The sequence below is a fragment of the Phalacrocorax carbo genome, chromosome 3 (genome assembly GCF_963921805.1).
Source record: "Phalacrocorax carbo chromosome 3, bPhaCar2.1, whole genome shotgun sequence".
NCBI lineage: Eukaryota > Metazoa > Chordata > Aves > Suliformes > Phalacrocoracidae > Phalacrocorax > Phalacrocorax carbo.
The window spans coordinates 129,016,997-129,031,019 of record NC_087515.1 but is presented as its reverse complement, the minus strand read 5'-3'; the positions used below and the strand labels follow the sequence as shown (position 1 = coordinate 129,031,019).

Genomic DNA, 14,023 nt, shown 5'->3' with positions numbered 1-14,023 from the left:
TGAAGAAGCCTACAGTTTCGAAGGTAAGGGTGATCGAACTACCTGGCATTTGTATCACTGGCTGAACAGACAAGCTCGAAGTGAAGGTCTGAAGCCCGGCTGAATAATCTTATACGGCATATTAGGAATAAATATAGGGGAATTACATAAATATAGGGGGAATAAAAAAAAAAAAGGAAAAAAGAAGATAAATGGGGGTTGGGGAGGAATGCTGTATTTTAGAAAATTAAGCCAAGTGGAAAAATTAAATTTTACCTGAAAATTGAATGTAGAAGAAAAGTCAAGATCAAAATGCACACAGATGAAAACTATGGAAACAACTAAAACTAATGAGAGCCAAACTTCCAGAATCCTAATCCATCCCAGATCAGAATCACTCCAGAACAGGCAGATGCACAAAACCTGAAGGTCTAGTAATAAACCTATCACGGCGGGACTGGTAGAATATGACTGGAACATGACAGTACTTGTATTTAAAAAAAAGGACAGAAATCTTCTGGGTAAATACAGTCTATTAATCTGAACTCAGGAGTATGCAAGATCTAAATGATTTTATGGAGAAAGTTAATTAAAGCTACGGAAATAAATTGAAAATGAGCTAAAATAGAACAGGCTATATCAAGGGTAAATGGAAAAAGAAAACCAAACCAAACACCAAAGCCCAAACCCCACTAACCTACATGTTACGGTCGTAAAAATGTGGCTTTATAGTCGAAGTAAAGTTGAACCCATTTATGTGGGAAACTTTCACATGGGAAATTACCAGTGAAATTGGAAAAGATAAAGATTAGTAGGATATAATTACACAGCCACGTGGCCTCCTAAGGGGCAGTAAATTACCCTCAAAGAGAAAACCTCAAGCTGAACAGCGGCTAACAGTGTAACTTCTCAGGAGCTCACCTCAGGGTCCCAACAGGCATGTGCTAATAAAGTGCAAGGCATTGCACTTCAATTTTTCTACAAAATTTCAGTCCAAAGCTTCTATGCTATAAACACTTTTTGTAACCAGAGAGAATAAAAAGTTTAGAACGACAAAAACCACTGCTCAGTCCCCAAAACGCCAGTGTGAAATGGTACTTGTGCAACTCGCGATCTCCTTTTTCAAACGCTTAAAGTAAACGTTTTACTACAAAACCAGAGCTCACAATATAATCTATTAAGCCTGCCCAACAGCTCCCTCGAGAGCCTCTCTCCAGCTGCTTATACCTGCCAAAACGGACCGTTCTGCGTTTCCCAGCCGAGGCACCTGCCTGATGCTGCGTACAGTTTCAGCTGAAGGCTCTCCCATTTCTCTGAGCAAGTTAAAGCAACAAAAACCTGGCACCCTCATTCTCTAGGGTCTTGACCTTGGGTGTATCCCGCATCTCACAATTCCTATGAAGTTGTCAATTTTTATCATACAAGTTCATAAAATATTTGTTAAATACTAGCTTTAATATCAGTAAAAGCCAAGAAAATAAATTTATCAGATTACTCAGTTTGACTGTGCTTGTCTGTGTGTGCGCGCGCATGCAGTGTTTTCGGCATTAAACCAAAATATGTACTAAGGTCAAAAGGACAATCCCAGGAAGTACAGGCCAGCCGGTTCCTGGGAAAGTCATGGAACAAATCCTGGCATACTGTCCTGGTTGCTGACTGGGGCTAAACCACGACACACACGTTCCTGGACACAGAAAAGGTGACTGCGATCTGTCAGCATGGATCCACTGAGGCTAAACTCAGCACTTGTTAGACCTCCTCCAGGGACTGTGTCCAGTTCTGGGACCCCCCAGAATCAGAGGGCTGTTGAGAATCACAGAATATGAGAGACAAACTGAAGTGAGCTCTGTAGAGGGCTACGAGGATGGTCAGCATGCTGGAGCACTTACCTTGCGAGGACAGGCAGAGGAAACAGCAAGATAAGAGAGATCTGGAGAAGATAAGACACTGAGAAGGCCTAACAACACCACCCAAGCACCTACACGGAGATGTATGAAGATGCTTTTGGAGGAAAATTTAGTGATTGGGGTTTGAGAGCTAGGACAGATACTGGAGAGACGAGAGGATCTAAAGAGGCTCCAAGGACCAGCTCCTAGATGGATGAGCATCTAAGGCCAGGCACTGGAGGGATCCGTGTTGTACAGGCATATACATATATGCCTATATGCCACTAACGGACTTTCATCCTGATCAGGCCAAGGTGGGAACAGAACGAGGTCACTGGTGCTGCTCGTGTTCACATGGGTATTTTCCGTCTGCGTTGATCCGCGCCACTGCGTGCGTGTGCTCCTGCTGGGAGCGCATGCCCACCCTCCCCACCCACGGGCTGGGGACATGGCAATGCCACAGCCTCTCCTCTATCAGATCAGATGTTGCGGCACCTCCCACCATGTGTTGTAAAGTAGCGAGATGTAAGAAAGCCTGTATAAAATCAGGCGCTGAGCTTGTTCAGTTGGAATAGATGGGATACCACAACAAACCACGTATTACCACTACTACTACTTTGGTCCACTGATTAGGACCACAACAAATAACTCCCCTTTCATCCCCGCTCCTCCAAAACCCAAAATACCCTCTCCGCAAAATCAAACCCCCAATCAGGCCAATTCATCTACAGCAGATTAACTTTCAGGACACCTTTATTAGGTGAAACCTAGTATTTAGCACACATTCTTGTATGACTTTCTAGGGTGAACTTCAGTGAGCACTAAAGGCTTATCAGAGCCAGATGGTGAGAGGGAAAAAGTAGCTAGTGAGGCGAGGGAGCCAAGGAGCACCATGCAGGTAGAGCCAGTCGTCAGAAGTCAGACCGCCCTTAAAACGAGCAGGACAGAGTCTTGATGTACTTGAAGTTCTGTTTGCAATTTACTTGCAGAAATGACATGGAAGGAAGCACTAATTACTTCACAATGAATCTACTTCAATGCCAAAATGAAGTCATCCAGATCCACAACATGTGACATTTTTATATGGCATTTCTTGGGCTTAAAAAAGCTATGACAAAAATAGCGTCCATAGTAGTAGGCTGGGTTTACAACCCCTACCTTGCACACCACGGACAGGAACTCCTTTGCAAGGAGTACCATGTCGCAGGAAACAATATTTTCCAGAGACAGCAAAGTGGTATCACTGAACAACTCCCGTGTCATATGTGCTGTCAGACACTGTATGGACTGAAAAACAGTCTGAAAAACAGACTGAAAAACATTTGTTCACATTTTCAGAATTTTAAAAAATAAGCCTGTACATATGGAAGCACAGAGACCAAGTTACTATCATTCATATAAATTATGAGATGAGGAAAAAAAAAATATTAACAGCTTCCAGGATTTCCAAATAGCCTCATGTCCCAGCTGAGCCGGAGCTGACAGCCTGCTTAGGGAAGGCAGTGCAGGAGTGGGGGGTGGAATCAGGGGAACAAGGAAACTGGAAACAGAAGTTCGGTGATGAAATGGGTCAGTCATCAGAGAGACAGGTTGGAAAGACAGGAAAGGGAAAAAAACAAGACAGCATATTCATAATGATCAGAAGAAGAAATAAAGAATATGAGAACAGCTGAGGCAGATCAGATCAGAAGTCTGTTTATCCCAACAGCAGATGGCTCAGGCAAGCGCATTCCCCAGCACATTCCTCCGCTTGCTGGGAGCATCTTCGTGTTCAGCAACCTTTGATGAATTTGCCTTCAGTGAAATTGGCTCAAGGAGTAACCAAGTGGTGTAAATGGTCGATACCAAGAACGCCCTCTGGCAGAGTTTAAAGAAGTATTGTTTTTTGTTGTTTCAGTCTGTCACTGCTGATTTCAGCTACTGCCCTCTAGTTCTTGACTGCAAGGGGGAAGGAACAGCTGTTTTCTAGTCACCACTAACACATTGCTCATGGTTTTGTAGAACGCTATTCTTTCACCACCATTTTTCTTTCCAGGTTGCAGAATCCCGCTCCACCTAGTTGTTCTTTGTACAGAAAACTTTCTCTACCTTTGATGATCTTTGTTGTTCTCAGAAAAGATCTATCAGAACTGGCGAGGGCAGAGTACCAGCCAGGGCTGGTACAAGAGCAGCACTTATTCAAAGCCTGAAGACACCACAGATTTACACAGTGCCTTCATCTCTCCACTTTGCTCTTCACGTCCTTCCCCTCTGTAGCATTTCATAGGTTTTTAGCTGTCACTAAGCAGAGCGTCAACATCTCCATCGAAGTACAGCTCCAAGATCTCTCATCTGAGCAACAACTTTCCCAGCTCACTTCTCCGTGCATCGCGCTAGGACTGTGCTTCCCTCCTCCAGCACACGCCACTCTACATATATTCACACGAATTTCACCTACGTTTTTATTCCACAGTAACTCAGCATTGTCAGACGATGCTTCAACTCTTCGGTCTATTTTAGCTTTTAGTAAGCTGATTTACTTAGTATCAAATTGTCACCTTTGACTGTATTTTCCAGATCATTTATGACAGTGCCAAAAGCAGTTCAGGTCCAGCACTATCCACCAATCTCAATATACAGAAAGGATCTTCATTGCTCTTTTTTTGGTTCCTTTTAGCTGATCTTCTACCCATGCAAAGGCCCCACCCATCATCCCTTTCATCAAACTCTTACATGTCTTTAAGTGTTTGATAAGGGACCTTCCTCAATGCCTTTCAGAAATCCGAGAAGTCTGCATCAGCCAGAACTCCTTTGCCCATCTTTTTTTTTTCCTCCTTTAATGAACTCCTGTGGTTTTATAGGGCATCCCTTCACAAAAAACATTTCCCCCAACAACAAAATCTCATTTATCTACATGTCAACTAATTCTGTGCTTTATTACCTGCAGCTTGCCCAGAAGGCATGTCAGGTATACAGCCCTGCAGCTCCCCACGTCTTGCCTCCCAAACTTCACATGACCTTTTCTTCTTCCCATTCCCTTGCCCCTTAGAAAGTTTTTGGAAAGACAGGTAACCAAGAGCTAATAGCTCAGCTATTTTATTACCTCTCTTCAGTTCTGGTGATACTCAGAAACTTACTCTGCTAACAATACGACGCACTTCCCCTCTTCTCTGCCCCCGGAAGGTTTACAAAGGTTTAAATTCTAAATCTCAGATTTGCTCCCGCATCCAGGTAAAGCTACCCTACGACCTTGTCTGAGAAGTCAACAGCCTAATTCTATCCTGGCTTAAAGCTCTTCCCTCCTGCACAGATTTCCTATACTCCTAAAATCTCAATTCCAAATTAGCCCAAATCCCCTTTTCCGGGACAATTTTGTTAATTGCGTGCCAAGACTCCGCCTGTGTCTAACCTTCCACATGGCGCTGTGAGCGTTTTAGAGAATAATAGTGAGCTGGTTCCAGTCTTTAACTTTGTCTCCAACTAAGCAGAGACAACAACGAGCACACGAGGGGGGCAGAGGAGTGTCCACGGCAGATGGTGCACATGAAGGAAGTGCCTTGACCATACAGAGCAGTGGCAAATCAGCATTACTGTTACAGTTACAGATAAAGACATTTTCCTTTCCCAGTTCACTTGTAAGATAGCATACCTGACAGAACAACAACAAAGTCTCACCAAAACCAGGTGTTAAAGAGGTGTGGTTAACAGTTAGAACTAGTTAGAACAGACATAAGAACTAGCCCAGAAACCTCAAATGGTGGTAAGTCTGTGTGGGTTATATCTGAAAAGGCAAGGAGAAGAACCGAGATTTAACACTGAATTAAAAAAAAAAAGCCCTACTGTCTAAGCACGTAAAATACAAAGTCACATGCTCTTTGAAAATGATGCTCCACATCCAAACAAAAGTGCACCAAGAAAAAAGGGGCAGCAGATATCTGGTTTCCTCTCCCCCAACCATTTCTGGTCACGAGTGGGGTTCCCCAGGGCTCAGTGTTGGGGCCAGTTTGTTTTAATGTCTTTAACAGTGATCTGGATGAGGGGATCGAGGGCACCCTCAGTGAGGTGCAGATGACACCAAGTTGGGTGACAGTGTCAATCTGCTTGAAGGCAGGAAGGCTCTGCAGAGGGACCTGGACAGGCTGGATCGATGGGCCGAGGCCAGTTGTGTGGGGTTTCACAAGGCCCAGTGCCGGGTCCTGCCCTTGGGTCACACCAACCCCAGGCAGCGCCCCAGGCCTGGGGCAGAGGGGCTGGGAAGTGCCCGGCGGAGAAGGCCCTGGGGGTGCTGGCTGACAGCCGGCTGGGCATGAGCCAGCAGTGCCCGGGTGGCCAAGGAGGCCACCAGCCCCCGGGCTTGTGTCAGCCCTGGTGTGGCCAGCAGGGGCCGGGCAGGGATGGGGCCCCTGTGCTCGGCCCTGGGGAGGCCCCACCTCGAGTGCTGGGCTCAGGTTTGGGCCCCTCGGGACAAGAAGGGCCTGGAGGGGCTGGAGCGTGTCCAGAGAAGGGCAGCGGGGCTGGGGCAGGGTCTGGAGCACAAGTGTGCTGGGGGGCGGCTGAGGGGGCTGGGGGGGTTTAGCCTGGAGAAGGGGGGGCTGAGGGGAGCCCTTCTCGCTCTCTGCAGCTGCCTGAGAGGGGCTGGAGTGAGGGGGGGGCTGGTCTCTGCTCCCAAGTCACCAGTGACAGGACGAGAGGAACCGGCCCCAGGCTGCGTCAGGGGAGGGTTAGGTTGGGTGTGAGGGAAAATGCCTTCCCTGCCAGAGGGGTCAGGCCCTGGCACAGGCTGCCCAGAGAGGTGGGGGAGTCACCGTCCCTGGGGGGGTTCAAACACCGTGCAGCCGTGGCACCTGGGGCCATGGTTTGGGAGGCCTGGGGGTGTTGGGTTGGCGGTTGGACTTGATGATCTTAGAATCATTTAGGTTGGAAAAGACCTCTGTGATTCTATACCAGAGGAAAGATGCCAGATGTACAATGCAAACTAAAGGTCAGCTGATAAGATACAACAAAGAATAAGTAAAAGGCATGACAACTGGCATATAGCAAAGGTGTAAGAAGCAGCACTGTTCAGTGACAATGGTCAAAATCCTTTCCTCCAAAGTATATGAACATCAATCAGGAATTTTCATAAAGATGAAAGTTACAGTGGCAAAGGAAACAAGAGCCAATAGATTAAGGAAAAAGAAAGAGGAAGCTTCAAACGCTATGAAGAAAAGCGGACAGTATGAAAAGACAGAAAGAGAACATTTGTGCATTTAATGTAGTGTTAAGTTTTAAGACCAGACACACCTGTTAAATAGGACTATTAAATGAGGTGTCCTTAAGGTGAAAGCGTCTTAACCAGCCACCTTTTGAATCAATAACTCGGGGCTTAGTATCCACAATGATATCTAGCTCTTTGTCTGAAAACATCACAAGTTTATCAATTCCTATAGCATATAATTCCAGTGGTTAATTGCCTTTTCCACTAAAAGGTCACATTGCCATTCTCTTGATGTGTTCCCATATTGTCTTGCTAATTCTAGAAATAATGCTCCTTTCCTGTCCCAGACCTGTGCCAAACTGCTCATCTGCCATGACCTCCACAAATCTTATCCGAATTAAATCCAAAACGTAATCTTTTACTGAGAAGATACAGTCTCTAGCTTCCCCCCCCCCCCACCTGTTCCTGCATAGTTTATAGAGGTAATGCATTTGGTAAAAGTGCTTAAGAAGTCTGAAATATCCTCTGTCATATATGCCTGCGACCTTCATTTAACACTAATCGTCAGTCACCTGCAGCTTTGTTTTTCATCGGAGAGTTTTATAGTTAGTACCAGATTAAAAAACAGCATTTCCTGGTGCTGAAACATGTGTGGCCTTAATGTAAATACATGCATGCAACGATTTCTCACTACCTGTTTTTCAGACCTTGTCATATAGTTTAATTCAGCACACTAGCATTTCACATTGCTAGTTTTAAAGCAAATAAAATAACACAGCTTGACGATGTAGAAAAGCCTAAAGAATTATTTACAGCGAACGACAACCATGGAGATTAGGAGGCATGAATTATTACACGCTAACTTTCATAAAGGGAACTTAGGGTGAGGTGAAAATGACAAGACCTGAGCAGTAAAATCTAGCACCAAGAGCAAGATTAACTTCCCAGCTTCTCAGGGTGGGACTGAAAAGAAAAAATACCATAACGACAGCACCCGGTGCCACTGAGGAAGACAGAAGAGCAAGAGCCGCTACTAAAGGACAAAAACAATGCTTATGGAGACCGCTGATTCTCTGCTGATACAGCAGAAGGCTCATGGAAACAAGAAAAAAGGAAGTAAGATTGATGAAAAGAGAGTAAGAGTTAAAAAATAAGAAGTGAGCAGCTGGAATTACAGAATGAGAGATGCAGAGAGCGCCTCACATGAAGCAGAAGATACACAGAACCCCCCCAACATCCTCAAAACAGGAGAAAGGGCAACAATTTTGACATTACTCTCAGAAAAATCAGACCTGGAGTTTTACATTTAAAACATGCCCAAACATTTCAAAATAAACCAATGTACTTGTAAAACCTATTCAGTACCAAACTCGGCATGTTTTATGGCCAGCAGATGGCACACGTAACAAAAGCATTAACACAGCAAGTTCGCTTCAGTATAAAGATCGCTGAATAAGCAAAAAAGTTAGCTTTTCAGAACTCCATGCAATAAAACACATGTGGCCAGTGATGGTTTGATTTGCTCGAAAATACTTACATCTTAGCTTGTCCAGTATTTTACCGCCGCACATTGTAGCTAACATAGCTTTCACTGAAAATACCGTCAACTTCCCATGGCCCTCACTGTGAAAAAAAATTACATGGTAAGTCATTACTACACAGGATGATGAGTAACAAAAATACTTGAGGCCTTGGAAGGAAACGCATAAGTGCCCTCCATTAACTATTAAGATCTACCAAAACTATTTAATGTAACATTAAACCAATGATAACACTAGTGGTTTTAGTATATTGGAAGAGTTAACAAGTGTCTAATCACAAATCAATTTCCTTGCAGAATTAGGAAAAATGCACAGACAAAGAGACTATCATTTGTCTTCTTCCTCCCATAACTGTCCTATTAAAAAAGTAACATGTTAATTTTTTCCATTAAAGCAATTTGTTAACTGGTAAAACATCTCACTTTTTTCTCCGCTACCCTTTGTTAGTTAAATATTTACTCCTTGATTTAAAGTCTGATGTTCAAAAACACATCACATTCTAAAAACAGCACGTAACTGACAGCTAGTGAAGTCCTATGATATCCTGAATGTGATGCGTAGAAAAGGAATAACGCGAACAATGTTTTATTCTAATTTAAGTTAATAAAGCTGCTGTGCTATCAGGACAGATAGCACATTTGGGGAATCATTCTCTAATATCAGCAAGAGAAAATGAATCTGTCTCTACGGAGAGTGTGAAAAAGCCCGTTCAGCACGGTAAGGCACGTCGCAACAGCCACGTGTCTGATCCCTGGTACTAGAAAGAAAGACAAGGATGTAATTATGAGGGAAGCAAGTGACCAGGAACACAGCTAAGGCTTGCTGGGTAAAGCACAGCAGATGCCAGCTCACGGTTTCTCCCAGCCCAGTGCTGGCCCAGAAGGCAGGCACCCCACATCCCGTGCCCCCGTCACCTGAATTTCTCCATCACCTTTCATAGTAGTAAAGGCGGGAGTCCGAGAACTTCCAGTGTACGATAGACAGCCACGGTGTGGCCATCTCGGGGTAAATCCACTGTCACTGTGAAGTTGGTAGAATGTTAGTTTAGTGGTGCTTAGGGCACAAGGAGTGTGTGTAAACGTGGGTCAAAGCTGTTGGAATTCTGAGCAACTTACTGCCAGACAGAAATGTATTGAGTCGTCGCCCTTAACTCTAAACGGCGACAGTGGTATGGACTGATGAACCGAGAGAGTTAGTCACACACAGAAGGAGAAAAAGAATTCAAATACGTGCAAGTAACTGTAATTAAATGGCAGATAATTTGTACTATCATCAGAAATACAATGATGGGGAAAATACCGGATGAGCGTTAGAAGAGAAACACTCGGATGCTTCTCAGCATAAACGAGATGTTTATTTAACAACCGCACTTGGAAGACTGGCACTTGGAAAGCGTTAAGAGTAAAGTTCTTTGAAGTAAATATTGGCTTGTGGTGCTGAAGTAGTGACTAGGTCTGATGTCAATGGCAGACGAGCGACCAGATGGAGACAGCAGGAAGTGGCCAAATCACTTTTTTCCCCTCCCACGCTCAGCGTTAATACGCACACATCCGGTTACACGCGCCCCATGGAGAGGTAAAGGCTCTCAACCTTTCTCAGACTGAGTCGCATCTGAAATATAATATACAATTTCTCTAATACAGACTCAGGGTATCTTTCAGATACGCCCTCTGCAGAAGAGGGGTAATCTCTTCTAGAGCTACAGCTGCAGGAAGATCTCTGGAGACGAATGGAGACTCAAGGCCATCACTTTGTTGATATCTAGCACCCTTTTAACTGCTGTTGAAAGAAACTAAACATGCTAGGTATTTATTTCAAGCTATATAAAGGTTATAAAGGTAATACCACAGGAAAGTTCTCAGCTATCCTACTTTGTATTTTCTCTTAAATAGCTTTCTCACAGGAATTAGTTGGCACTCTGTGTGTAAAAAAAACCAAACCACTTGACTGCATCTGAAACTGATGGTCTGAAAAGTTCATCCTCTTCAAGCTATGACCTCCACTTCTACCTGAGCAAATCTGACTAACCAATTCAAGTTTCCCTAAGTTACAGTCTCAGCCCCTCTCCCCCTTTTCTTTTCAGTAGACAATCATTTTCTCTCTCTCTCCCTCTCCTTGTAATACAGAGAGAGAGAGAGAGAGTGTTCAGCTTTGAATTAATTTCCAGAAAAAACAAGTCACTAGAGCCATCAATTTCTCCTCACAGGACGCAATCCTATCCTTGGAAAGATATCTTATGGTGCCTTCGGATGTCAGGCCTGCTTCTGCTGACAATCTGTTTATGAATCAAGAAAACCCCAAACCCCTCCTCCTGCAATCTGCTGGAGGTGTAGTTATTAAGCCAATTGCCAAAATCTATTTCTGTACCAATGCTATGCAATCTGCTGAACTCCCAAAGGGAAAAAGGGCAAAACTTTCAATATGATTTTGAAACTCCTGTAACAATCAGTTCTCAGGGCTGGAAACAGAACTGGCGGACTTGTTTAGAAAAGACTGGGTCTGTGTACACAGGGCTTCTTCCAGCTGTCTGAAGAAAGCCCATCCTCTATGCCCTCCTAAGCAGGCGGTCTGTGGCAGATGCCCACAGCAGTGATGGCCATGCCAGCCCGCCCACTGCTCCTGCCTCCAACCCGCCGCAGCCTCATCACCAGCCCCAGGCAGAGCTCCACGCGCTCCAGCCGCCCTCTCACGTGAAGAGCGACTAACTCCCCTCCTCGTCCGTCCCTCCTGAAGCACTCCAGCCGTGCCAGCCCTCCCACCGCGTCCTCTCCAGAGGAGTCAGGCCTCTCGTTCCTCCCGTTTGTCCCCCGTGCCGCACGCATTCCCGTGCGGCCACTTCGCAGGGGCACCCACTCACGCTCCTTTCCCAGAAAGGGCCGGAGCGCTTTCCGCGCAAGGCTGGCCTGTGGGCATTGCCTTACGTACACACCCGGGCCCCTTCCAGCTCCACCGTGCTGACTGTGAGGCACCTCCTCACCACGTCAGCCTGCACTCTGCTTGCCAGCTCACTGCCTCATTTGTTTGCTGGTCATCTTCTCCCTCCCCCTTACTGTACGCTCGTTTATTGCCAGCACACAGTGTGGTTTGATACCTATATTTTTAAAAGGAAAAGTAAGTTGGAGCAACTAAATTCACTGTGAAATCAAATGTGACTTCTAGAAATGATGAAATAAAAACCTGACTGCTCTGAAACAGTAAGTGCCAGAGCCGGTACTCTGGGGTGCCAGTAATGGGTCAGGGATTTTGGAAAGCCATGAGAGGCTACTGGGAAAAGCAGGCTAGAAAAAAAAACTTTCCAACACTGATGCAAAGCTCTGTGGAAGAAAGCAGTGAAGAACATCCCACCAAAGCCGTTCCTCCTCAGGACTCACTACTGATGCAGTATGAGCCAGCATTTCTGCACCATGATCAGCACAGCTCTACAGGTCCCAGCGAAGCGTTCTGTGTCAGCATCTTTCATACTTACCTAACACAAGCTCTAACTTAAGTATTTCCATGGGGAAGACACGAGTCAGATCTTTGATTCCTGTACCTGTTTGGTGGAATGCTGATGACTTTGCAATGCTGCCACCTGCACCACCTTGTAGAACATACCGGACCATGTGCATTCAGGCAACCTCACAGCTAACCCAATGGTGCAATTCCAGCACAGATGTGTATTTTTTTTTTTAAAAAAAAAAAGTCTGCCATGTTGATGAACTCCTGGAGAGGGAGCCTCAGCTCTGCCTCTCCTCTCACTCTTGGCTCTCCCGCTGCACAACGAAGCGCAGCATCCCAGCTTCTCTCTCGATCCCACGTGCCAGGCAGAGGAGGCCAAAGAGAAGCTGTGCACTGTGCTTGGGTTCCAGAAAAGGCAGAATTTGCAGGGCTGGGGGCAGCGGGGAAAAGAAACACGTCTCTAACTAAAGCCTCAATCTTTTCAGCCAGCCCCCAGAAACATGACCATTTCTATTTTTCAAGTCTCTATTTTCCTAGTATGATCTGTCTCAGAATAACTAAACCCATGAGCTCACTCTTACAACTCATCGCACAAGTAATACCAAATCAGAACTAAACAGGAAAATACACGCTTGATTCTGCTGTCATTCCTGCTTCTGTCTTCCTGCTCTGAGCTTGGTGTTGCTTTTATCTGTCCTTAGCAAGACAGGGACTGTTCTGAACTCTTGGACTTTTTCTGTGGGGAGACCTAGCTTCTGTTTGGTGACAGTAAGAAGTAGTCACGTTAGGAAAGGATCAAAGACTGGACATTACAAGCAGAACAACTATTTGGCATATTCAGTGCTGCAGACTGTCTTGGGTAAAACTCCTCAGTGTCTGTGACAGCTTTCTGGCTGCAAGCAGTTCTCTACTGCTAGGGGAGAGGGCAAAAGCAGAAGGAAGAGAAGACTGAAATAACAGCCGATGGTGAGAAAGATAAGGCGAAAAGTCAGAAGTGCTAAACAACAGTGAAAGATTTGCAGTTGCTACCCAGAGAGCCCAGAGGCCCGTCTACTCAAGATTAGCAGACCGAACCCCGAAGGCAGAGGCTGTGAAAGAAACTCATAAAACTGGCCCCAAGGAAATGCCTAGACAGTGCCCTGGACAAGAAATCAAGCTTCTCCCAGTCAAGAAATGAGAATTAGCCTTCATGGGGTCACAGCATGTTAGAACAGGATCCAAGCTGACTGTCAAAACAAGACAGCGTTATAAAACGGTCTTGTTGATCAAGACTCACTAGAACACTTTCACTTTTTAAAACAGCGCTATACCACCAGGAGGTTCACGTTATGTTCTATAGCAGCCTGCAGAGCACAGTTGCACTTCACCTTCAGTTCAGATACACGGCTTACAGCAGTCTGCCAGTTCCAGAAGGCACTAACTCATCTTCTGAAGAAAGCAATTTTTAAGACAAAGCATTGCTGCTGTGGCAACGCAAATCTCCGCAGGCACGGCTACGATATTAAATACACGTGCGTGTGTGTGTGTGTGTATGCGCAACACACAATTTCATGAACTTGTGAAATAGCATGCGGACAGTTTGCCAGAGACTCATGCAGTTGTTGGTCGCATTTGTCTAACTAAAAGAGAAAATTAGTTTAAGAATACAACTGGAGGAGTTACTAGCCTGTCATACGCTGCTATCATGAAGTTGAGGAGGAGGCTGATGGATTGCTCTACACTGATTTGGTGAGTAGAAGGAAGGCGTTTGTTTAGCTGGTAGTAGATGGATGAAATGATTGTTTCTAGTCGAGACACGTTGATCTCTGTGTTATGATCCAAAGTGTTAAGGCCATTATCTCGGAAGGCTTCAATCATATTCCAGATATCAACAAGATGAACTAAAAATAAAGGAAAAAAAATTAACTTCTATTCTGTAATGCATGCAAGCTTACTTTTATGGTACTGTTTCTGAACACTAGGTTAGCTTTTATTTTGGAATGAACAGTTACTTATTTGTATTC

General features: G+C 45.0%; 1 protein-coding gene across 9 annotated transcripts in view; it reads right to left on the bottom strand.

The window, feature by feature from the left end:
* DTNB (dystrobrevin beta) overlaps window positions 1-14,023 on the bottom strand; it is a 217,857-nt gene that overhangs the window by 179,277 nt on the left and 24,557 nt on the right. For 8 of the 9 annotated variants that reach the window (XM_064448409.1, XM_064448410.1, XM_064448412.1 and 5 more), the window contains one exon: window positions 8,579-8,664. In XM_064448409.1, the coding sequence (XP_064304479.1) occupies window positions 8,579-8,624 (46 nt within the window). In that variant the 5' untranslated portion in view covers window positions 8,625-8,664. Of the gene's footprint in view, window positions 1-8,578; window positions 8,665-13,686; window positions 13,901-14,023 lie in introns of all 9 variants that reach the window. The other variant, XM_064448417.1, reaches the window with a different exon arrangement.